General features: G+C 48.1%; 2 protein-coding genes across 4 annotated transcripts in view; both read left to right on the top strand.

Annotated features, from left to right (window-relative positions):
• Positions 1–224: 224 nt before the first annotated feature.
• Positions 225–4421, top strand: AGRP (agouti related neuropeptide). Of its 2 annotated transcripts, XM_088171955.1 has the most exons (4): positions 225–2169; positions 2963–3162; positions 3426–3520; positions 4148–4421. In XM_088171955.1, exons 2-4 carry the CDS (start codon positions 2979–2981, stop codon positions 4337–4339), a joined length of 471 nt encoding a protein of 156 aa, XP_088028081.1. In that variant the 5' UTR covers positions 225–2169; positions 2963–2978; the 3' UTR covers positions 4340–4421. The 2 variants fall into 2 exon arrangements, with proteins under 2 accessions (XP_088028081.1, XP_014736252.2); XM_014880766.2 differs by having other exon boundaries at positions 225–3162.
• A 1122-nt stretch (positions 4422–5543) lies between these two features.
• Positions 5544–24566, top strand: part of ATP6V0D1 (ATPase H+ transporting V0 subunit d1) — a 33239-nt gene continuing 14216 nt past the window's right edge. Inside the window, exons 1-4 of one of the 2 annotated variants that reach the window (XM_088171956.1) lie at positions 5544–5678; positions 8300–8542; positions 9177–9736; positions 14470–14641. In XM_088171956.1, the coding sequence (XP_088028082.1) occupies positions 9619–9736; positions 14470–14641 (290 nt within the window). In that variant the 5' untranslated portion in view covers positions 5544–5678; positions 8300–8542; positions 9177–9618. The remainder of the gene's footprint in view (positions 5679–8299; positions 8543–9176; positions 9737–14469; positions 14642–24566) is intronic. The other variant, XM_014880754.2, reaches the window with a different exon arrangement.

Here is a 24566-nt window from a genome sequence, read left to right on the forward strand (position 1 = left end):
CGCAGCTCTGGCCCCCCTTTCCCCCTCGCTTTAAGCCGTCTTTTCCTGGAAGCGGCCCGGGAGCGGCCGGCCGCCTCATTTAGCTCGTTACTGGCCATCGGGATGCGCACAAAGCAGATGTTGCTCCTGCAGATTAAAAAGCTCTCAGCGCGGCCGCCCTCGTTCCCGCTAATGCCTTCCCAGAAGTCCTGGCCCGCGGCCCCGCCGGCTGCAAACAGGCCCTAATGAGCTGTGCTGAGGGCTCCGTGCGGGGGCTGGTGTCAGCGGGAACCGGGGCAGCACGGACTGCGGACCCGGAGTCCCCAGGGCTGAGGAATGGAGGAGCTAGGGCTGGATGGGACACTCGGCTCCCACCTGGGCTTTGGGAATGGGAAGGGCTGCCAAACCTGCCTCTCACCCAAGATGAGTCTGTTCCAGGCATGTGGGGTGCAGGAGGCATGCAGGGGATCCTGACTGGGTGTTGTGCTTTGGGGGATCAGATGGGTGGTGAGTGTTTCCAGCAGCCACTCGCAGCTGGAGAAAATGACACAAGGCAGATGAGCTCCTCACTGGTCCTGTGCCTGCTCAGCCTGTCCCTCAAATGCAGCAGGAATCAAATCATGCCAACAAGGGATGTAGGAGCAGAGGAAGCCTGCAAAGAGCCCCAGAGATGGTGCTGCAGCCAGGAACAGTGGCTCATACTCTGCTGGGAAGCCTGAGGGGTCCTCCTGGTCTAGGGACAGCCTGGTGAGGACAGAGCCTGGGCTGTCAGCCTTCCCTGCTGGGTATGGCAGAGCCTGCTGAACCCTTCCTATTATGTCTTATTCCCCCAATTCCTTGCTGGGCTGAAGCCACTGTCACGATCTGCTATTAATGCAGAGCGGGGGTCGTGATGGTTCTTTTGATCTTAAAGGTGCAAACAGGCAAAATGCAGGGGACAAAATCAGTTTATTCAACAGCAGAAAATCAGTTTATTCAACAACAGCAATGCATTTCATCAAATGCCAACAATTCAGTTACGGTAGAGGGGAGAGGTATAGGGAACAAGGTACAGGGAGAGGGGAAGGAAAGAAGGGGATGGGAGAATAGCTACCAACAGACGAGACGGGCGTCCTCGCGGGTCATCTGATAGACGAGTCTTCGTCCATGGGGAAATCTCAGGGGTCTTCTCCAGAGGGTAGACAGGCCTTCATCAGTGGAGAGATCTCAAAGGGTCTTCTCCAGAGGGTCGCTCTTTTATAGTCCTTCTCCAAAGCGAGTGGCCTCTGGCCAAGAGGTGGGAAGATTTATGGACCATTGTGTGGTGCTGCAGGAGACAGGTACGGTCAAGCAGTCCTCAGTTGGTGGTACAACACAACCTCTGGTTGGTGCCGTGACAGCACAGTCCAGTGAACACAATACACCTGCACACAGTCACGAGCATCCACCTTGGCCAGGCAGGAAACCATTGTTTGGAGTCAACCCGGGTGGGGGTCCTCGAGGTCTCCTTGCGACGGTCGGGAAGCAAAAATTGAGGGGAACTTTGGACCGACCCTTACAGTCACTCAAGGCCACAAGTGTTCCCCAAAGGAGCCTGGCTCTGGGGAGATGCAGGTTTCCCAAATGAGACATGAGTAAGAAAGCAGTTAACACAGGTGGAAGCTTGTAGAATCTGCAGATGGTATGTGGTCAGGAGCTGGAGGACTTCTGGAGGCCCTGCACTATGAGTGGATGCTTGCCAGGAGATACAGATAAGATACATTCCCTTTGAAAACCAGTCAAGTTTGGCATGGCTTTGGTGAGGAGACTGTAGCCCTGTTATTTCTGTATTTGGGAACTAGGAGATGTCCTCAGCCTTGGTGCTGGAAAGGGAAGTGGGCTGCAAGGACAGTGGGGATCACTTCCAAGAAACCTGGGAGTTTGGAGTTAACAGGAATCTGTTCCTTCCTGCATCTGTGCAAGGCACAAAGCAGGAGTCCCCCCTTCCCATGCATCACCCCACTGGCTGCCTCTCTATCCAGACAAAGCCCATTTTCCAGAGACTCCCACCTACCTCGTAGTTAGTGAAGTCATGTGGCTGCAGCACTTAATAAAAAGCAGATATAAATCCCAGTAAACATGTGGGGAGGAGGACACAGACAGAGAGCAGTAGCGGTGCTTCCAGCGGGCTCAGTGGAGCAGTGGAGAGCAATCCCTTCTCTGCTCGGAGAGGTCAGTGCTTACCACGGGAAGGGACTTGGGAGTGTGCGGGATGGGATGCCCGTGGCTGTGGGGCTCCCCACAGTGCCAAGGGGTCTCTCCCAGCAAAGATCTGGGTGGTTTTGTGGGATAGGGAGATGACGAGTGGCCAGCATTGGGTTTCTGGAGCCAGATTTGGAACCTCTAGGTGCCCAAGCAGCAGGTGCAGGATTCCTCAGGATTTGGCTGACAGCAGCAACTGGGTTACCACCTCTTGGCCCCTTTCCTTTTGCTCCCTAAGAGCTCACCTACTTTTTAGAGCCTCCAGGCCCCCAAAGCCCACAGCCTGACCCTCAGCCGTGTGTGCTATGGTCCATCTCCCTGCCCAGCACTCAGATTCTAGTGGCACTTCCAGGCTCTGAGTCTGGCAGGATCCCTGGCAGGTGTTTTGGCTACACACTGTGCACCTCAATGGTCTGGTGGCTGCTGTGTCTGGGGCAGAACCTGAACTGCCACAAAAAGATCAAATCTCAGTCCATTCTCTGCTGGTCACCCCTTTCTGTGGGGAGATCATGAATGTGCTCACATGTGGAGTGCCCCACAGCATATGAGAGACCTTTGGGAGGGCTTCTGCTCCCATGTGTCTGTGGGCCCAAAAAAAGGCTCTCAAGTCCAAGGGAAGAAACAGCTGGGAATGGTGGCTGTGCTGGCAGAGGCTGCCCCTCACTGACACAGAACTTCTCGGGATGGCAGGGGTCATGGCAGTGGAGGGGACAGGCCAGGCTGACAGCAGGTGGGTTGATGCTGGCCAGGCTCTTCTGCACAGGTTGTCCCCCAGGACCATGCTGAACGTGCTGCTGCTGTGCTGTGGGCTGCTGCAGGGGATCCAAGCTGTCCTGGATCTCAGGACTGCTGACCTCAGCTGTAGCCACCTGCAGAAGGCGAGTGGTGGGCTGGAGCGGGTGGACAGAGCCCGCCACACCAGCCTGCAGCGGAAAGTCAAGGAGGTGTCTGCAGAACCGGCAGGTGAGTTCTGTGCCTGCCTGCTCCTCACTGCCCCCATCAACTGCTGGAAAACCCTCGGCCCCAAAACTCAACTGGTGATCCACACCCAGAGTTAGGGGATCCCTTTAAAGCAGCACAGTTTCTCCTGGCCCTGGCTAGTGACAGTAGTCTGGCAGCCCACAGGGAGTGGGGTCCTTTTTTTTGTGGGGACACATGAGCAAAGGGAGAAGAATCAGAGCTGACCCTCCAGAAGCCTCCTTGTCCAGTCTCTCTGTATCTCGCAGGAGCTCTCCCAAGGCTGGGGCTTGAGCAGATGGCCCTGGCGGTCCAAGAAGCTGATGGTGACCTTGTGCAGAGAAGCAGCCTGCTGGAACCACAGGTATGGCTCCCTGAGCTTTCTTACAGACAGCCCTAAGAGTGGGGCGGCCTCAGGCCCCTGCAGCCTTCTCTGTGTCCCTCGGGCTAGGGGGGGTTGGAGCCCAGCACAGTGCTGCCTGGAACGAGACTATCTGTCCATCACCTGAGCAGCTGGGATGAGCTGAGGCTGCTCAGACCTGCAGGGGACTCCAGCACTCAAAGGAGAGTGGTCCAAGCCTGTGCTCCTGTAATTCATTTAATTAACCTCAAGTGCAGCCCAGGAAGCCTCTGCAGAGCAGGAGCTAGCTGGGAAGTGCCTTGTGTTGCCTGGCTCAGCCCCTAGTGCCTCTGTTTGGGCAGAAGGCACAGCACGATTTGCTAAAGTCCAGGCTGTGCTTCAAAATAAATGTGTGCAGAAAGGCTTTGAGAGACTGTGAATGAGGCCGTAATGCCTGCAGAGAGTCCACAGGGCTCAGCAGTGATTTCTAGAAGAAAATAGAGCCTGGAGTTGAACACCACAGAAGCCTCTGCTGCTGGCAACACTAGGTTTCAACAGCCACTCTTGGCTCTCTCCCACGCAGTTCCTTATTGCTGGCACAGTGGTCGAGGACCAGCTCTTCCCCTCCTCTTCCTCCTCTCTCCCCTTCAGGCATCATCCACAGAACTGCAGGCTGAGGGCCGTGAGGAGCGCTCCCCCCGCCGCTGTGTCCGTCTCCTGGAGTCCTGTCTCGGCCAGCAGATCCCCTGCTGTGACCCCTGTGCCACCTGCTACTGCCGCTTCTTCAACGCCTTTTGCTACTGCAGGAAAATCAGCACCAACATCCCCTGCGGCAAGAACTAGCGCCTGCTGGGCTGCCAGCTCCTCACCCCTGTGTGTGCCTCCTCCTCTGCAGCTCCAATAAAGCAGCCCTTTGCAAAAGCCACTGCAGAGTGGGAATGGCGTGATGTATCTGCTCGGGCTCTCAGGGGAGAGGGGGTGGCAGCAAGGTGAGGGTGGCCTGGGCACAGCGTCCACACAGCCAACACATCCACGTCAAAACAGATGTGCCTCTCCTGGCTACATAAGTGGGGTTTCAGCAGCAGGGGTACCCAAGGTGATGTTCTGGCTATGTTGCTGTTATGCACAAAATCAGGTTTGTTCCTTGGTGTGCACCGAGCCGATAATGACACACTTCAGAGAGACAGTGATTGTTTATTTCAGAGCTGCTCCAGCCTGGGTGCTCAGTGTTATTCCACAAATCCAGTACACCCCACCAGATTTTCTATGCCATTATTTACACAGAGAAATTCAGGGTAAGCAATTTCCCGAGAACAGCTCCACTATTAAGATTGGCTAATAATTTCCATAGAAGTCATGGAACTCCAGCTAACTTATCCTCATGCTCATGGGAAGGGTCTTCACCTGCGCAGGGCCTTTTTGACCAGCAGGCGTGATTTTTAGTGTTACAATTAAGATAGCTCTAGGATACATGAACCTCGAGTATTTCACCAAGTTAACAATGTACATGTAGATGTACATCACCGTCTTGAATTATTACATCATTATAGCTTGTTCCAGGATATTCTTGAGTGAGGGGGGTGCTGGCTGCTGCCTGTTCAACTGATCCCCTTCTTCCTGATGAGGTCTTACACCAAAGAACATCCTGCCTTAAGATAACCTTGACATACCCCACATTTTGCAACACCTCTACATCGCGCAAATTTTAATCTTTTTTTTTTAACAGAGCGGCTCCTGGCAAAGCCCTTTAACTGGCTAGGTATTTCCTGACTAGTAGCAGCGGTGTCTCGGCAGTAGGCGACAATACGAGTTTTACTTGTCTATACTTCTTCTGCCTGTATCGCTCATGGTGGCTGAGGTGTAGTGAAGGGGAACCCCACGCTCGGCGCCGCGCAGCCGGAGCAGGGGCACGGATCCACAGCCGCCGCCATCGCCCCAGGCCGTTCCCGCCTCGCAATGGCTGCCGGGAAGGGGAAGGGGCCGCGGCCACGTGACCCGCCGCCAGTCACGTGAGGCGGCGGGCGGTAGCGCTGCCGTCTCGTCGCTGCCGCCATGTCGTGTTTCCCGGAGCTCTATTTTAACGTGGATAACGGGTACCTGGAAGGGCTGGTGCGCGGCTTTAAAGCGGGGGTACTCCGGCAAGGGGACTACGTGAACCTGGTGCAGTGCGAGAGCCTGGAGGGTAAGTAACGGTGAGGCCTGAGGCAAAGCGCGAACAGCCCCCCCCTCCCCGCCATCCTGAGGGGAATGTCCGGGCTGTGGGCTGAGGGGAGATGGTGGGAGGCTGAGGGAAGGCGAAGGGCTGTCTGGCAGTGGGGAAAAGAGCCGATAGCGGCGTTTATGAGGCGCTGTTCCCTCTTCATCCCACGGCTGAGGACGCAGTCGCTGTCCCGTCCTGTCCCCCCGCCTCAGCTGACTCAGTTTCCCGGTCAGCCTGGCCGTGTGACAGCAGCAGCTGATACAGAGCTGTGAGGGAACTGGGGTTCCCTGAGGTGGCCATGTAGCTGTGCCCTGTGCCCTGCGAGTTGTGGGAGCCTGGTGGGTTTTGACAGGCATTGCTGGTGAGTCGTGTTTGTGCCTTCACTCCCTAAAGGGTAGGAAGCCTTTTAAAGGCCTGGTACAAGGTTGTTGGTATAATCTAAGATCCCTGATATCCATGATTAGTTTTTAAGGAGATCAGGTCACCTAGGAAAGTACCTGCTGTTATTGAAGGTTCGCTAGTGGAAAAAAATCTAGTGCACATCTGAGTAAATTCACCAGTGAGTTACCTGCTGCCTGTGATCTTGTGATCTCTTTAGAGGCTAATTCTGATTTCCAGCCATCATCTTTTGTTCTGGGTCGGTGTGTACAAACTTGCAGAACCGTGAGGATTTTTTTTTTTTTTTTTTTACAATGAGGATGGTGAAACACTGGCACAGGTTGTCCAGAGAGGTGTTGGATGCCCCATTCTTGAAAACATTCAAGGCCAGATTGAATGGAGCTCCAGACAACCTGGTCCAGTTGAAGATATCCCTGCTCGTTGCAGGCTGTTGGCGTACATAGCCTTTGAAGGTCCCTTCCAACCCAAACTATTCTGCGGGTCTATGATCATCTGTGGTCAGCTCATCATCCTAATTAGTTGGTGCTAAATTTTTGCTCTGATCGGTCACCTGCTTAGCAGTTTTCACTCTTTAGTGTATAGAACCTGGATCACAAATCATAAAGATTAAAATCAGGCCTGTCTTGAAATAAACTAGAAATACACGTATCCAGAGATGTTGATTGTGTTGTTTAGTGGAACTACTTATTGGATCATTCTTTCTTCTAAAAAAATTAGTTAAGCATCAGTTTTATCTAGACGATCATTGCTGAGTGGTTAATTGACTCTGACATTTTAGATGAATCCCTGGCCAGCTGAACACTGGATGCAATTTACCTGGAGCTGCTCACTCCAGGTAACAAGAGAATGGGAACTGAGTGCTGTGTTGTGTCCTGGTCTCTACCTTAAAAATTCTCAGTACATTTTTACTTAGGACAGAAGCTCATTTTATGCTTCTTTTTTTTTTTTTTTTTTTTTTTTTTTTTTTTTTTTTCCAGCTCTTTTCTTGCAGCAGTCACTCTCATTCCTGCTCTGGAACCCAGGGCCTGAAAGAGAGCAGTGGGAATGACTTCTGCTCTCTTGGTAGTCACAAGTCTCAGCATGCCCTGAACTGTGACTTTTTCACCTTTCCTGCAGATAACTTCCTCTTTGGAGTCCTTCTGTATTCGGAGCTTCTCTTTTCTCTCAGTTTCTGAACCAAGCTGCTTAAACCTAGTTCTTCCTTGGAGTGGTGTTGGCTGCATTTGGAATGAGTCACATTGGAGTTCCCGTATGTTTGACATGGTATTGTTGCTGTTCTGTCCCCAGCAGCTCTCTGGTGGTGGCTGCTGCTGTGCTCTCGGTCAGGCTTCATTCAGAACCTGAAGGCTCTTCCAAATTCACTGCCAGTCTTGTTCCTCCTTCACTTGGCTCACTGTGCCTCTGCTTAGCATGCTTTTGGAGAGGAATTTTTCTTCAAAGGAGCACTGTTCTTTATTACTTACATAGGTGTCTGATCAAACAATTTCTTTCTTCTTTCCTTTTAGTGCTGATTTTCCCATTTCAGTACTTGTTTTTTATGCTCCACAGATTTTTAACTTTCTCTCCCAGATGCTCGTCTGCACTAAATTCAGGCAGTGGCTCATGTATTAGCAGCCAAAATAAGTACTGAGGCATAAATTACTGATAAATTCATCTTTATTCTCTGTTTTGTGTTTGCTGCTGCCTCTCACGTGTCTGGCTCTGCAGTTAGTAACAGTCCTGGAACGAGTGATTGCCTTGGCCATAAAGAAAGCCTGAAGGACCAAATCTCTTCTGGATCTGGATCTGGGTCTGGCTCTGGGAATCGGGTATCTGGCTGCTTGGAGAACCTTGTGCTTCCAGGTCTGAAATGCTTCTCCATCTGGTGTGCCCAGATCAGTGTGGAAGCGTAAAGGGGTAGACTTATCTGCTTCAGGACTTAGGCTGGCAGTTTAGTGCTGCTGGAAGGGAGGAAATCATGCTTTTCTGCGTGATCCCCTGTTGTCTCTGCTTGTCTGATTACAAGATAACCTGATCCAAGCTCTCCCTTGTTGAGTCAGAAACAGAGAGCCAAATGGGCTGTCTGTGGTCAGGCAGGCTCCTGTGCTGGCCTTAAGAAGTGCAGAAAAACATGTCCAGGATTGAGGGGGTGTGTGTGAGAACTGTTTTGGTTTAAGCTTTCTCTTAAACCCTTTAGCAATAACGCGTTTAATCCCTTCTTTCAGCTCCAAAAGTCCTGGTTGTTTCTCAGCCGAGGCCCTGTGCAGTACACATGAGCTGGGAGCGTTTGGAACCTGCCTGGCGGTCGCTGTTGTATCCAGTTCCTGCTTCTGACACAAGGTGTCAGTGAAGGACCTGGAGCTGCTTTCCTCTGCTCCAGTGCTGTGAACGTGGATCTGTGCTTGAGTGGAATCTGTTTGGGGCAACCTAATTTAGGAGTCGCCCAGATTTCTACTATCAGGAGATTGGTGAGTCGTCTACAGCTCCTCAAGCTGTGGTGGCCTATCAGAGGTCTGATATTCTTTCAGGAGAATGAAAAGCTGTTGATGCAGTTGAGCAGTGGTGATGCTTTTAAGCAGCAGAGTTCAGTCTAGGACTGGAATGTAAGTTATCAGCTGACTTTACTGTTGGTCTGTGAAGCGCTCTCCTGCAGAAAGCATGCAGAGCCCAGGAAGGGCACAAAAGCATCTTGAACCAGGAATGTCTTTACCCTTAGGTCAGTGTTCCTGAGGCTCCTATTGCTACTACTTCTTCTTGCTTCTACAGCGACAGTGTGGAAAGCTGCTTTCTTTCTGATCTGCCAGTGTTGTAGAGGTGCTTGGTGGGTGAAATCCAGCAGCAGGATATGTCACCTTCTGAGTCATGAGGCTGAGGAATGGCAGGGAGTTGGCTCAAGCCTGTGGGCCTCTTTTGGGAAAGGCCTTCCAGAGACTCTGCATCTCAGTACCACCACTCTGTAAATGCTTTTGCCTCTGTCCATGCAGTTGGCACAGCTGGGGACTGGGATGCCATAGAAACAGTGGTGTGCACTTGGAGGAATGGGATCTGTCCATGGAGTGCTTTTGTTTTCATTGTCTCAAGGATCCTTTTTTCTCCTTGCAGGCTGCCATTGCTTTGAGGTGTTCAGCACATCTCCTTTCACTGAGAGAAGAGCAGGGGAAGCTGTGCTACCTGTCTCTTTTCCATTGTATCATGGAGGTCCTGGAATTTAGGCCCCAAGAAGGTTGGAGCTGGGCTTCTCTTTCAGCATAACCACACAGACAGCATGTCCTGTCTTGTATAGCGGTGTTGCAGAGCTCCAGACTGTCTTCAGAAGTGCTTTTGGTGGAGCTCATGGTATTCTCCTGTGTGAAGGGGGAACAGCATAGATCCTTTCCTGTGCAGCTCCTGTAGTGAATTACCAAGCAAGGAGAGGCCACTTGATGGTCCCGAGGTGTGGCCATGCTTGGATCCATCCTGTGCTCTGAGAGTGGTTCAATCTGAACTTGGGGGATGTAGAAGCCAGGCCTTAATATGGTGAGGACCTTTCATCATCATTCACACAATGATGATTTGTCACACTCCTGATATCTTGGAGCCCTGTGTGCTGGGACTGTGCAGCAGGACTGGCTTCTGGCACCAAGAGCTTTCTCCTGCCATAGGAGGCAGAATCTACAGGCAAGGTGAGACCTGAGGAAAGTGCAGACCATTCTTGTCTTCTGAATGCTGACTTCTCGTGCAGCAACAGAACAGTGGCCAAAATGCTGTCCTGCTAATCTTGGTGCTTTGTCCTGCATCCTGTATGGGTGTAACCACTGACTGTGGTTGTTTCATCAACTATCCTGTTAAAACAAGCTCCAGGAAAACATAATTTATTGGAAGAATGATGGCAGTTCCATAGCCTGCTAGATCATGGTGGCAAACAAACACTGTGGTCACAGGCTTCCTGCAGGGTTCAGCAGAGGCTCTTTGCTGTTTGTTCTGGCCTCCTTTACCAGGCAGAGACCTGCTTCATAGCTTCTCCTAACTAAACTTCAGGCAGCAGCTGAGGTCAGCTTCTGAGTACTGGTGCAGCTTCAGCCCTTGTTTGGGTCCTGCCCCTTGTTAGATGATGATGGTGTCTGGGTTTCCTGGCAGATACTGCTTCTCGGCAGCCTGTCAGTGCTTTCATCTTGTTTTTCCTCAGCTGTCGGCTCCTGCAGCATGAGACTGTTTTCTGCCCTGTTTGTTTTAGTTTCTGGGTGATTTGTTCCCTCTCCCTTAACCCCTGCACTAAGTGCTGGGCTGATGTCCTGCCCTGGACTTCTGAGGTTACAGAGTGACTTTGAGCACTCTGCTTTTGGAGGGGGTAAAAAGCTTATTGGGAATGCAGACAGATGAGGAGGTTACCTTGCCTTTTGGACAGATTAGGAAGGGACTGCCTAGCTGGGGGGCTGCTCATGGAACATGACCTGGCTGTGCTGGGTTTGAAGCTCTGAGTGGAGTGAGTTCAGTCTCAGGAAGGGATGGGGTAGAAACAAAGGCTGCTCTTTGGTGCTGAGGGCATCTCAAACTGATGAAAAGTAAGAAGTGAGATGGAGGAAAGAGACAAAGATGATGCTTCTTTGTGTCTAACTATGGCTCAGATGAATTTGCTGCCTGACAACAGAGAAGAGGTAGCACGTCACTGCTGGTGGTGTGCAACCACAGGAAAGGTCTTAAATTCTGCAGGGAACAAAGAGTCTGAGTTGTTCTTGAGCGAGATTTCAGAGAATCAGCTTCAGGAGTGTCTGAGGTGGCTATAAACAGACCAAACAAATAGCAACAAGGCAAATGGTAATGACTGCAGTCTCCTGGAGGGAGATGTGGGCGATGTAGCTCATCTGCAGACTGCTGTGTAATCCCTCGGCTGCTTTACTGCCTGCAGCCTGGGAGATGGCAAATGATATTTTAATTTTTTTATATGGGCAGTGGTGGCTCCAGGTGCTTTGGAGGAAGATGTCATGGTTACAGCAGGTAATTTTTGTGAAAACATCAGCTCAGAAGTTGCAGAAGCTGATTCTGTGCCTGTGCGTGAGAAGATGGATCAGTCCTTGCCTGGAAGTGCTAGAGCCCTTAACTTGATTCAGAGCTCTGCAATGCAGTTACAGCAGGAAAGAAGGAAGGGTTGGAAGTCTGAGCTGATGGGGCCATGGATCACTCTGTCTGAGCAGGGCTTACAGAAAAGGCTTTGACAGATGTCTCACAGACTAATGACTTGGTTCCTTGTTATGTCAAAGCAAACTTGCAGGAGAGGATAGTTGCATTAGTGTGGATATAAAGTCTCTTGTGAAGATGTCATCTGAAATGTAAAGGTGTTGGCACAGCAGTGTGTTGAATTAAGCTCTGGTTGTGTTTGTGCCTCATCTACAGGCAGCTGCATGAAAACCAGAGGGCCTGATCTGAGAGTTGATAGGAGGTGGCTGTAAGTACATGTCATGGTAATCCCAAGCACTACCCTACCCAGCTGAAAAAGGCTGTCATTCTGACAAATGGTTGTGTTCTTGCACGAGACAGCTTTCTGAGAGCAGTGACCTGGCCATAATTTCCTAGATTTTGCGGGGGAGGAGAGAGAACAAGAGTATTGTGGTCATTCAAGTGCTCCCTTGCCAAATGCTGGCTCAGTCTGTTACATAAAATGTGTGAACTGCTTGGGAAAATGCCAAAACAGGCAAATATATCTCTTCAAATCAATCACTGAGTTGAGGCTCTGTGTTGTTGTTTGTGGGTATCTGGAGGAGCTCATCAGGCAGGGCTGGGCTCTAGGTGCAGATCTCCCTCCTTTTCAGCAGCAGCTGGGGGAGAGGCACGGGAAAAGCCTTGCAGCCAGTGTCTTATCAACATGCAGCGTGTGGGATCTCTGGCAGCTGCCCCTGCCACGGTGCTGCTCTTGCAACTCTGGCTCAGTCTAAGCTTGTGTTAGGAACCTGAGCTTTTGGAGAGCTTGGGGCTTGCTCAGCAGTGTGTCCATTTATTAGTCACCGTGCTACTGGGACAGCTCTTCTGGCAGCAGATTTATGAAACCACGGGATTAGTTTGCTCTCATCTGAGGAGCTCGACATGTGAATAGTCCTATTAAAAGCTCCCGAACCCTCTAGGCTGAAGCTTGGTGACTAGCCCAGCAGCTGGAGGAGGACAAGCTGGTGTAAAGCACTGATACACCGTGGGATGCACTGAATCAGGGTTCATAAATCCCGTCCAATTTTTGGAAAATATGTTCCATTTTGTCTGCTTGGATGCTAAGAGATTCAGAAAAGTTTAGTTCTGCAGTTTGTGGCTGGCCTTCCCTGTAAAAATGAATTCCAAGTGTTATATAAACTTGGCCCTTATTCCAGTTGCAACATAATGTGCTGGCTCTTGTGCTGTGGAGTTGGGGGCACAACCCCTTCATGGAGCAGGGCAAAATGTTCCAGCCAAGCAGCTCGTGGGAGCTTGCTCAGAGCTATTGGAGAGCCTGCAAGGCACAATGTGCAGCCCGTGTGCCTCTGGTCTAGATGTAATGCAGCTCTGACTTCCTGGAAATACAAAACTTCTTTTGTGTCACTGAGTCTGCAGCATCAAGTGACATGATAGTAGAGCAGCTGCTTGCAACCTCAAAAGCAGAGTTTCAGGTTGTGATGACACCAAAACAAACCAATGGTATTGGACTGGAGGAAACAAGCTTTGGCAGCTTCCCTACTGAAGGCAGATCTGGAAGGATATGCAATAGCTGCTTCCTCTCCAAGGTCCTGTATGCTGCAAAACAACATCACATGCCTTTTTGGGCAGGCTTAGCTTCCATTAGAGCTCTGCACAGCTACTGGAAACTGCAAGTAGGAGGTATATGAATGCAACTACTGTAGTTCTTTGTGCCTTCCCTTGCAATCTGAGCTTATGGGTATAATACTCACTGAGTGGTATTTGAGTCTCTGGCCTTTATTTTCCTTCCCTATAAACTCCATCTGTTTTGTGCAACACTGAGCAGTGGGAACATCTTTGTAACTATAGAGTGCTGGGTCAAAACCATCTTTGCTAGACCTCCTTGGAAATACCCAGAAGAGCCAGCTGGCTTGGAAGCCATTTGACCCCTGATCCCTCGGGCTGAGAACAGTAACATCCTGCACAAGCTCAGGTTGGAGCCTGAGGAGGAGCTCTCCAGCTCATTCCCATGGCTGGGTGTAATGTCAAAAGATCAAACTCCTCAAACCATGCTGAGTGCTTGCTCTGACCTCAGTGCTGTGAATGTTTGTGCCATAATGCTGAGGACTGGTATGGCTCAGTGGAAGGGAAAGGCAGCATCAGTAATGCTGCCTCAGAAAAACCAGGCAGAAATGTCTTTTGTTTTCTCTGGACGGTGTGCTCACATCTGGTTTGACTCAACTCTTCCAGCTCCTCTCCTTACCCCATAAAGGTCTTGAATCCCTGGGAGGATGCTTGCCTCACTGGCCTTCTGAGGTGAAGCTGAAGGGAGATGAACATTGTGTACCAATGCAACTAGTAGAGCTTTGAGGAGTAGGATTGTATGACGTTCCTTAGTTCTGGATTCAGTTTTTCCACAGAGACACTTAAATGCTTTTGGCTCAAACAGGGTTTTTATCTTGACAGAACTCAGCATGTTGTGGTTGCTTGTTGGCTAGGACTGCAGCTTGGTTGGGCACCTGACCTGCAAGCTGGGGTAACAGAGGAAACAAAGGTTTCCTCTGCTTGAAACTGGAGAAAGGGAAGACTTCTGAGCATGTTCTTCCATCCTGGGATTGCCTGCCTTGTGAGATGGATTTAAAATGGCCTTCATCTTCACTAGCCCCTCTCTACCTAATAATGCCTGAATTCTATTTACCAGCACAATTAGCTGGGCTGCTTTGATAATGTAAGACCAAGATGGTTTATAATTTCTAAATTGCTCTTTCTGTCTTTGAAAGCTTTACAAATGCCTGCACATCAGTAGTATCTGGGGAGACTTGCTGTGTGTGCAATTAGGTTCTTCATTGTGATTTTTTTTCAGAGGAACCTGCAACCAGAGCCCTTTTGGCTAGAAGGAGTGCTTAAGTTATTTTTTTTTCCCCCTAGATTTCTAGCAAGTACATCCTAGAAAATTAGTAAGCTTCCACCTTGACCTAGCAGAGTGAACAGCTGGCACCAGTGTGTGTGTTCAGTTACACAGATGGTGTCACAGATTTGTCTTTAAGATGAGGTAAGGTTGATATGGTGAAATACTGATCTTTTCGTTCATTTGGGTTGTCCATGCTAAAACTGAGCACAAATATAATGTATGACCTAACACATGGGTTTTGTCTAGGTGATCTTCAGAGAAGAGAGTGCCTAGAGAAGTGCTGGGCAACAGCTTTCTTGGCTATGCTGAAAAAAAACCCCCAAGCCCAGCCCAAAACCCTCTAGAGTGGAATTATTCTTTCTTTTTCAGACTTGAAACTGCACCTCCAGAGCACAGACTATGGGAACTTCCTGGCCAATGAAGCCTCCCCGCTCACCGTGTCTGTCATTGATGACAAGCTGAAGGAGAAGATGGTGGTGGAGTTCCGTCACATGAGGAACCACGCCTATGAGCCCCTGGCAAGTTTTTTGGACTATATCACGTGAGTACCAGCTGGTCATGAACAGCATTTGAAATGCTGGTGGTCTTCCATACTTGAGAGCTCTCAGACCAGCTTTCTACTCTCAGCCCTGTGCCTGCTGTGTTTTCTGCAGCTTCTTGAATGAAATGGGTGTGGCTGTATCTGGAGGTCTCAAAGCAGCAGCATCGTATCACTGTGTTGTTAAAGGCTTCTGTTCCCAGGGAGCGTGTGCTCCATAGGCACAGCTGCTTGGCTGCCTTCCATTGCAGCATTGGTTCAGTCTCTTAGAGGTACCATTTATCTTTGTCCCTTTGTCCCTTGTGTTAAATGTTTGGTTTTTAAAACTGTGGTCCTGCTGCAAAACAGGAATGCCATGTATGTGCATTACAGCAGTTGTCTTCTAGTTCTGAGCCTTCATCAGGGTTGATGTGATTCTCCTGTCTCACCCCAGGGGCTGTAGGCCTTCCTCTGGCCCATCACAAACTGGTTCAGGGAGTTGAGCTGGCCAGAAATTGAATAACTTTCCCATTTTGGGGTTAACCTTTGACTGGTTTGTTTTTCTTGGGCAGCTCAGTGGGATGCAGAAAATTGCCAGCATTAGGGGAAGGCAGGGCCTGGAATGCACAGCAGGGAAACACAGGACTGCAGCCTCCTCAGCACGTCTCTGTCAGTTGGTGGAAACACATGGGGCTTCCACAGCAGGTTCAGTTGATGTGAAAAGCTTGAAATAGCCCATCAGTCTTGAGGTGTCTTCTCCCAGAGGTTTTGTACAACTCCCTGCTTCTTAGCGTGCTCTTGTTTTGTTCGGTAGCAAAATGGAAGTGTTAGTGACAGAGGGATACTAGTTGTCCTAGCTTGCATCTGAAACATGGAAGTAAAACTGACTTTTTTCCTTTTCTTAGTCTGTATTCCTGTAAGCTCTAGTTTGGCTTGCAAACTGCACAGCCAATGGTCTCCTCTAACCACCAAGGAGGTATCTCATGGACAAAAGTGAGTTTCTGGTTCAGTGAATGTGACTTTAACTTGCACTTCTGAGAAGGAGATCATACTCTCTTCTCAAGTGGGATAATTAATGTATCACCTCTGGTACAGTGAGCCTGGGCTCATCACAAGCACTCTGGAAAGTGATATTTAATCTTGCATTTGCATCTGTGGCATCTCCTGCATTTGCAAATATTGAGTAAACACCCATCTCTCTGCCACGTGCCTTTGTGTTCACTCTTTTCTGTGTCTGGGTGCCATTGCTATCTCATTTTCTAACCCATTGGCTCGTATCTATTATTTTCTATGTCAGTATGTTAAAGCTGTCTCCTAAGCCTTTCCTGTTTTCTAAGAAATAAGTCCTACTTATAAGCTTGTCAGCAAAATTTCTGGAATTTGGACCCAAATATGGAGCAAAACATTACTAAGCTTCCATTTTGCAATGGATGAGGCAATTTCTAATTCATCATCTTAGCTGTATGGAGTAGTCTCTTCTATTCTCTCAAACTTAAGTTAACTCTTAAAACACCTCTTTGCCCATCTTGAGTTTTCTTCCAAGACATCAGTGCTGTTTGAACTTGGCAATGTCAGGTGGGTGGTCCTCCACTGTTGCTTTTCCTTTGCTATCTTGCAGGTTTATGGAAATGTCTCCATGGAATTATTATAGTAATCACTAATGCTTCTGTCATATCTGTTTAAAGGCAATGGTTTGGACAGAGCAGCTGTATCTTGCAGATTCTAAAACTTTGCTGTTGCCTAACAGTTTCACTTTAAAAACCAGTGTGTGGAAAACATGAACTGAATGGTCTCGGACCACCTGACTTGGTAGGAAGCCTGTGGATGGCCATGGAAATTCAATTCCCTCTTACTTCAGTCCTGTTGATCTTTATCAACAGGATTGTGTCTACAATCCACCTCGAGTTTTGCAGAAGACCTTAAACATCTTGAGTAATCAGGCTGATTGGAACTGTTGGAATCACTATTTAAAACTGGTGTTCTGCCCTCAACTTGATTTTACTTTGATCTTGTTCTGCTTTTGTCATTCTGATTTTGATGAGCTCTCTACAGCAAAACATGATTCTGTGCAGATAACTCTATCTCTTGCTACTGCATAATGTCTTTTTGAATTTATTGGTTCTGTTCAGCACAGAATGTTCCTTCCTCAAGTTGTTTTCACTCTTCTCTCTTCCTTTTTACCCATAAGATTTGCTTTAATGCCGCTGTCTGCAGTGCTGCTTAGAGGAAGGCAAAAGGTGAAGCAGGAAAAAGCTGTTTTCCCATATGGAATGTCTGCACTCTTGTAATCTTTTGTACAAGGTCAGATGTTCAGTTGGGTTTTGTCATGGTTCTGCTGCACCACTGATGGAGGGGTCTCCTCTGGGTCTGTGCTCATCACACCAGTGGGGTATTGTTGAAGTAGAGAAGGTGTTACCAGCTCTGAGTGGCCCAAGGTGGGAGTCACTGTCAGGCTATTGGAATCTCTAATAAGTTGTAATGACTCTACAGACAGATTAAAACAGAAGATACAGTGAACCATAAGAAATGTGGAGGGGGTGCTGCTTTTGCCCAGTGGGTCTTAGTATCTTCTCTTGATAAACCTACTATTTTGGTGACAGGCCTAGTAGAAAAGAGGGTAGATTTGAGCTGCCTTTCAGACTGTGTTCACTGAAACTCTGCCTTGAGTTGTTGTAGGTATTGGTTTGGGGCAGGGGACAGAAATTTCAGAGCTTTCCACGTGTGTCCCAAGTAGTTGAAGTGGAGAACAGCTCTGTTTGGAGCTGGTAGCACATATTTGTGCCAGTGGTCTTCATCTAGCTCAGGCTTGTATGGAGGCAGCACTATAAAAATGTTCAGCCAAAGGATATTGGCAGTACTGGGGATTTTGTGCTTGTGCACCCAGAGGTACTGTCTCTGCCTGCCTGGGGGACACTGGGACAAGCCTTTGCTTCTTGATTTTTTCATTCTGGGTGCACACGCAGATGGGGGGTGATTTATCTTTACCTTTTGGACATGACTATTTCCCACTCCATTCTTTCAGGGTAGTTAATGAAACTTGAGCAGGAAATGATAAAGACTGCTCCTGCTAGACAGCTCAAGGCAATTGAGGCACCAGGTGGTCAGAAGAAGAAATTGTACTCAACTGGATGTGTCTGTGTGCTAATAGTATACAGGCTGAAGTGAAATAAAAATAGTAGAAAGATGTGGAAAGTTTGAGCAGGGCTGGCTTCTGCAGGAGGAAAGCTTGAGTTCACCAAGACCTCTTTTGAGTTGTAAACAGAGATTTTTAACATTGAGTGGGATTGTAGAAGGTGTGTCTGGCTCAAACTGGAAGGAAATGTTTTGTAGCATGTCCAGTTCAGCTTTGAAACTCACTGCTGCTTGGATGTCTTTGTATGTCTTTTTGGCCTTCTTATTACTCCTGGATAACCTTACATAAGATGGGCACGTTGGGGCCTGTTAACACTCATAGATAGTGGCCAGGCTGTGCAGGGCTGATGCCAGGAGGAGGATCAAGCATTTAAAAACCAGTCAAGCTTTCTCCTTCCTGAATGTCCTGCTGAACCTTTGAGGTGGTTTTGAGTGGATCATCGGGTGACTCTTGTGCTTGTTTTTTAAGGATGCTCCAGTCTGACCCAGGACACATTGCTGAGATCTGGGGAAATGTCATCTGTAATCCTTCTCTCCTCTGGCCCCAGCACCAACCTGCCAGGAGCCGTGCCGTTTGTCCCAGGTGGAATGATGCCATATCATTTAATTTGCCTCTTTGAAGCAGCCCCTGCAATAAGTGAGGCCAGGGAAAGGAGAAGCAGCAAGAGGGGCAGTGCTGGGGCTCTGGAGGAGAGGATGCGTGTTCCATGCCTAGCTCCAGGGATGAGAGGCCGCGCTGCCCGTTCCTTGCCGGAAGGTGGCACTCCAGCCCCGTGCTGCCTGTCCCCAGGTGCACAGCGGGCGTGGGTGAGCATGGTCACCTGGGGAGGTGGGCAGGCATTAACCTCTATCCTCAGCATAGGAGAAAGGACAGTGTTTTAATGCACGGGAACAAAACTGACCCTCGAGCACGGCCAGGCAGCAACCCCAAAGTAAGGTCTTTGTTCCCCAAGTCACTTGCTGACGCTGAAATTTTTTTATTTTTTTTTTTGTCCTGTTGTGCTCCTCTCCTGGCACCACACTGACTCTTTCCTGGCTCTGGTTCTCTCCAGGAACTCTTCTGTGGCAAGTGTTGTGTTCTTAGTACCAAAATAAGGGAAATCAGCCAACTTCCTCAATTTGTTTTTTCAAGTGGTGGCTGTAGCTGGCAGCCTCTGCCACTGCAAGCACAAAGCTCGACTTGCTGAGCCTGCTGCAGTCTCCATAACACACCTGCTAGCTCTGCATCTTGCCACACAGCTCCTTGCTGGAAGTCTTCTGGTGCTTCCCCATGTCTTTGAGCCAACCAGAGTAGGTTCTGAGTGATAGGCACATATTGCCTGTTAACATCTCTGCTCCAACACAAACAATGGACTGTTTGGCTGAGGGAATGCAGTGATATTCTGTAGGGCAGCAACAAACAGGTATTAAGTGTTCTTGAAACAGCAAAAGCCACTTCCTGAATTCAACAAGCACATATTGACTTGTGGGATGGAAGTGGGTTTTAGGTTCTTCTTAGTGATGTGCTGCCTTGCCTTTCTGTACAGGCTTTGTTCTTTGTGTTAGCCTGACACGGTGCCATGGCCTGTCTCTCTTTCCTTTCAGTGTTCCTGTATGTGGTTTAGATAGGAGCACCATTGTGATAAAGAATCTTGACTCCAGCCTGCTGTAGCCTGATCAGATTGTCAGCTTTAATATTTTTCCAGTGGCAGGGAAAAGGGTTTAGTGGGTTTTTTGGGTTGATTTATTTGGTTTTTGTTTTGTGGTGGCTTTTTGTTTGGGGTTTGTTTTTTTTTTTCCCTTCCCTTCTTCAGCACAGTCTCTTCTCTGCTCTGGGAAGTCTGGTTTTGCAGCAGAGCAGTGTCAGGGCCCTGGCTGGTAACTGTGAACACTGAGTGTGCTGTGGGAGTGAGGGCTAGGGGCAAGCTGGGTCTAAATACATCTTCCAAACCTGTGATCAAACCTGTCATCAGAGGACAGACTAGGTCATCTTTTATCTTTATCTTACCAGCCTGCAAGGGCTGGGAACCAGGTTCTTTTTTTGCCCCGAGGATGCAGCTGGGAACTTGGCTTTCAGTGTGTTTTTGTGGTCACAAGATGTGTTTTTGATGAGGCTGCATGTACCTTTTCCCCTTGCGCGTGCCTTTTCTTAACTGACACTTCCCTCTGTTACCTTCTCCCTGACCCAGTCCTGCTCTGCCTCTCCCCTGCACTGGATAGATCTAGTTTCTGCTGCACAACTTTGAGTTCAGTTTTAATTTTGCAGCAGTGGTTTTTCTGGAGCCAAATTGTTTCAATTGCTACTTAAGCTGAAGAGCACTAATCCTCTCCTCTGGAGTAGGAAGTTGTCTGTCTTCATTCTAAATGTGCTGGAGTGTGCATCCTGGCATAACTGTGGAATTCATAAAATATGATTGAATCCTTTTGAAATTCTTTCCTGCAGAAGGAAAAAGCCCTCCAAATGCTTTACATTAGGTGTAGTTCATTGGGATAAGCTCAACAATCTGAAGGATTTTTCCTAATGCTGCTGCATTTAAAATTACACTACACTATTTCAGTCAGGTTCCTTGGTGGCACTGGGGTTAGGAAGCAAAAATTACTGTAGTGGTTGGGGATTCTGCAATAAAAGGTTTAAGAGCCTATTCTGGCAGAGATTGTTTTGGCAAAGCAGCACAGGTTTCTGACAAACAGCTTCCCTGTTTGCAGGGAGTGCAAAGTTGAACTGATAAGCCAAGTTCTTGGAGGGATTATGCAATATTCAAAATAAGAGGGCACATAGCTAATGGTCTGGAAATGATCAGAGACTTGTGTGCTCTGGATGGTGGCATCAGAGCTGCATCTGCTCACCTGCATTCCCAAAGGATGCTGATCTCATACTGGTTTCCCAGAACCAATGTCTGTGATGATGGACTGGGTTGCATGCTGGTGACTGTGGGAGTCATGGTGTGACTGCAGATGCCCTCATTAGAAAAGGCATCTTTAGAAGGTGTGTTTCACTGTATATTTCATTAAATGGATGGTTTTCTTTTTCCTGGTGCCTGAAAAACATTTCATTTGGCCAGTAAATTTGAATGGGAGCAACCTAACTGTTCTCCTGTGGAGCAGCACTGTACTTCATAGTGTGTTAACACGGTACTTGGCAAACAGTGAGCTGCGGTAGTGATCAGAAAAGCTAACAAAGTGCTAGCAGTGGCAGTAAAGATGCAGTAAAAAGCAAGCAATGAGTTCGACATATCAACCTGTGTAAGATAAGTCTTTGGTGAAACTGCAGAGTCTGAGAAGGGGCTCTAGCATGCAGGCTCTGGGTGGTTAGGTGAGAATTTCTGGCCCCTGGATAACATCTCTGTCCAAGCTCATGTGGTGTCATCCACAGGCAGTGTGTGGATTTCTTAGTCTTCTTGGGCTTTGTTTAAAGCTGAATTTCTCTGGTGAGTCTGCAGTTTGCAGGAGCACTCCTTGTATTTCCCCCATGCTCCTTCTTGCAGTCTTTTCCTCAACAAACTGAACAAAACGTCTGTTAGAGGCATAAAACAAGAAGGGAAAGGAGTGTGTATTAGGATATTATTGATGCTGCTCAAATCAATTTGTGTGACTGCAGCTTTTTCAGAAGAAAACCCGTGTGCAGTGCCTTCAGCTGAGTGTGCACTCACTAAGCAATTCTCTTCACATGGAACGTGCTTCACTCCTTGACTGAAACCATTACCAAGGTCTTTCATGCTTGACCTTAGCAGGTTTTGTTTTCCTTTTACCTTCCATTGATTTGTCTCATCCAATGCTCTAGACTGGCAAGTTCAGCCCAGAGAAGGTCTGGAGGCCAAGGGCTCTGCTTCTGAAAGCTTCCTGGAGGCATCACAGGTCCTTGTCTCCCCTCCCAGGTCCATTCTGTAAGCTAGTTTGAAGTCTAGCAAATACTTGTGTGGAGCTTTGCATAAGTACCACAATATTTAGAGGCTGAGCTAAGTCTTGTGTCTACCTCAAATGGTTTACTGCATATCAAGTGGAATGATGAATTTTCTTGTCTTCTGCTGGCAGCAGGTCTGTATGCACAGAAATGTTCTGCACATTGGCTGGGTCCAGACTACACATTCACTGAGAAGTAGGTAAAGGCTTTCAGGCCTCTAAACTCATTCAGGTTCCTTAGCTACTAGAGACAGTTTGGGGAATAATGTTAACAGTGCAGCCTTTCCTCTTATGTTATATCCACAAAATGTTTTGGTGTTTGTGCTTTACAGATAAGATAAGAAAAACTTTATGCAAGTTTGACTTCTGCAGCTGGTCCCTGTGAAAGCAGCGTGATTACATGCTTATGGTCAATATTTAAAATTTAATTAGGGTTCAAGTCTGCTCAACGTGGTGCAGAGTGCCAGGGCTCAGCCTCGTCTTTCTCAAGCTTTGAGGCATCAAGTTTAGGTAACCAGAGATTCTTGCACTAGGCTGCAAGATGTTCAAAACTTTCTCTGGTATTTAAAGGGGTTTTTACAGGTCAGGAACACTCAGTCAAATTCATAAAGCCTTAAAATTAAAAGTACTTCTTGTAGCTTTTTTCTTGTTAGTCTTTAATGCAACTAACACTGTATCACTGCATGTAAGTTAACAGATGATACCAGTGGAAAACTGAGGTCAGTATCCCAAGAGACCTAGACTAGAGGATGGTAAAAATCATGTGGAGATACAGCTAAATATAGATTAATGCTGAGAACATTCCTGGATACTTGGTTTTGAAAGGCTGCCACAGCCTCTGTAGTACTGTGAAGTTATAACTCTTTGCTCTCAAATGGTCTTGTTGATCTAAGTTTAGCAGAGCACCCACTTACTGGCTGAGTGCCCTTGGTTTGTGGTGGCAACCATGAAATTCTCAGCTTTCTCTTTGGCAGGTTCATGGATGTAGCACTTAGGTATGGTTTGTGTTGGTGTGATTCTAGGAAGGACAGTGTGCAAAGATACAAAGAGACCAGCAAGGACACTTTGAGCAGAGACCATCACACATTGCATCTGCTCTTGCTGTTCCCTGGACTGTCTGAGCTTCAGCTGCAGATGAGAGGTAGAGCTGCTGCTGATCTGACATGTTCTAATACGAGCTGGAAAACTGATTAAAGGATTTGACTCTGTTCACATCCATTGTCTATTACTCAAACAAGTCTCAGTGAGGCACTGAGATCTTCCTGATGTGCAGCATTCCTCTCCTTTCCAGATCAGGACATCTGTGCTGTTATTTACTAATGATCTTAAGCCGACCCCGCAGATACAAACATCTCAGCTGTTGGCACTATTCTTAGTGTCAGCCACTGCTCTTTTGGGCTTTGAAGTCTGTGTGTTGCTTTCCCCCGTGGCTGCTTAACATTTGGAGCCTGAGAGAGGTGTGACAAGTGGTTCTGTGTACCAGCACAGTATTCAGTGGGATATAGATGGATCTGTGTATTTATGCACAAACCCAAGGAAGTAGCGGTACAACCAGCCTGAAACTTTTTTTCCCTAAGTTATTTCTCCCAACATCCCCCGAGTCTGTGAACTGAATGAGCTGCAAGAGGGAAGCACTAGATGCTAAAGTGACTATAGTCAAAACAACTTCATTATCTTTTAAAGCTGTCTCTAGAATTCATGCCGAGTTCAGAGCACTGCTCTGATCCCACTGGCAATTTCCCATTTTCATCCCAAAATAAATACATGCTTCTATAGTAATCTGAGTAACTGCCCAATGCAGTCACATAGGAACTTTGGCCTTGCTCACAGTAGTCTGAGTTAACGTCTAATGCTGGTTTTGGAAAGCATTAAAACTGCCTGAGCAAGGCAGTATCTCAATCCATCCCTACAAAACCCCTGCTCTGCACCTCTGCATTGGCCCACTGCTGTCTGTTGGCTGTGACATGGAGGGCTGTCCTCATGATCCCTTGCAGAGCAGCTGTTAAGCTACAATTTTGGCTCTCCTTTCGGAGGATCTCTGAGAATCTCAGGTCATGCAATGTTCCATCATTAGTCATGTTTTGTTACTACTTGCAGTATTGTTAACGGATTTTTTAGTATCCTGGAACAGAAGGCAATAAAAGACCAACCTATCTGCTGTAGGACAATGACTCTTTATGATTAGATTAGATTAGTAAGTGGGGGAGGGAGAAGCTGTAACTGTTTTGGGGTCACTTCGTGGCAGGCTGTGCCGGAGTGCCTTGAGGCCAAGTTGTAAATGCCCCATGTGATGGGTGTTCATGCATTTCATGTGCTCCCCTGCTAAAACAGCCTTTCCAAATATTCAGTAGGCCACTGCAGTCTTTCTTGCATATCTCATTTATCAGCATCTGTACTGAAGTAATGCCAGAAGGATTGGCAGTTTGGTACAATACATTGTCAAAGTATTTGTGCATGGCTCTTGCACTTTTGCTCTATTTCTGCTTGATTCTGCTCCACAGCTACCCATGGGTGACTATGTTAGGATTTAGTTTCTGGGGGTTGGCTCTCTCCTCTTCTCTATGAGGAGTGTCTGCTGTGTCTGCCTGAGACCATACCTCCCAAAACCAGCAGTGAGAATGAACTCTGGCCTACTGCTGCTGGAAGGAAGGTTTCCCCCACCAGCCCCCCTCTTTTGCCTTCTCTAGGCATATCCTAACTTGACTTTATTCTTGTTATCTGAGTGTCACCCGATGCATATTGTTCTGAAGTGGGAGTCGCTGGCTCTAGTTGTCTCGGACTTCAGGAAGCTGTAAATCATCATTTCTTCCCTGTTGTGGATGATGCTGAGGATATTCCTATGTTTGCTGATTCTTTTCTGTCCTTTAATAAAAAAATTACACTCTCCTGTGAGATGTTACTGACACTTCTCAGTATTGACTAAAATTGTATTTCTGTG

The sequence above is a fragment of the Sturnus vulgaris genome, chromosome 12, assembly GCF_052056855.1.
Source record: "Sturnus vulgaris isolate bStuVul1 chromosome 12, bStuVul1.hap1, whole genome shotgun sequence".
In the NCBI taxonomy this organism is placed as follows: Eukaryota; Metazoa; Chordata; class Aves; order Passeriformes; family Sturnidae; genus Sturnus; species Sturnus vulgaris.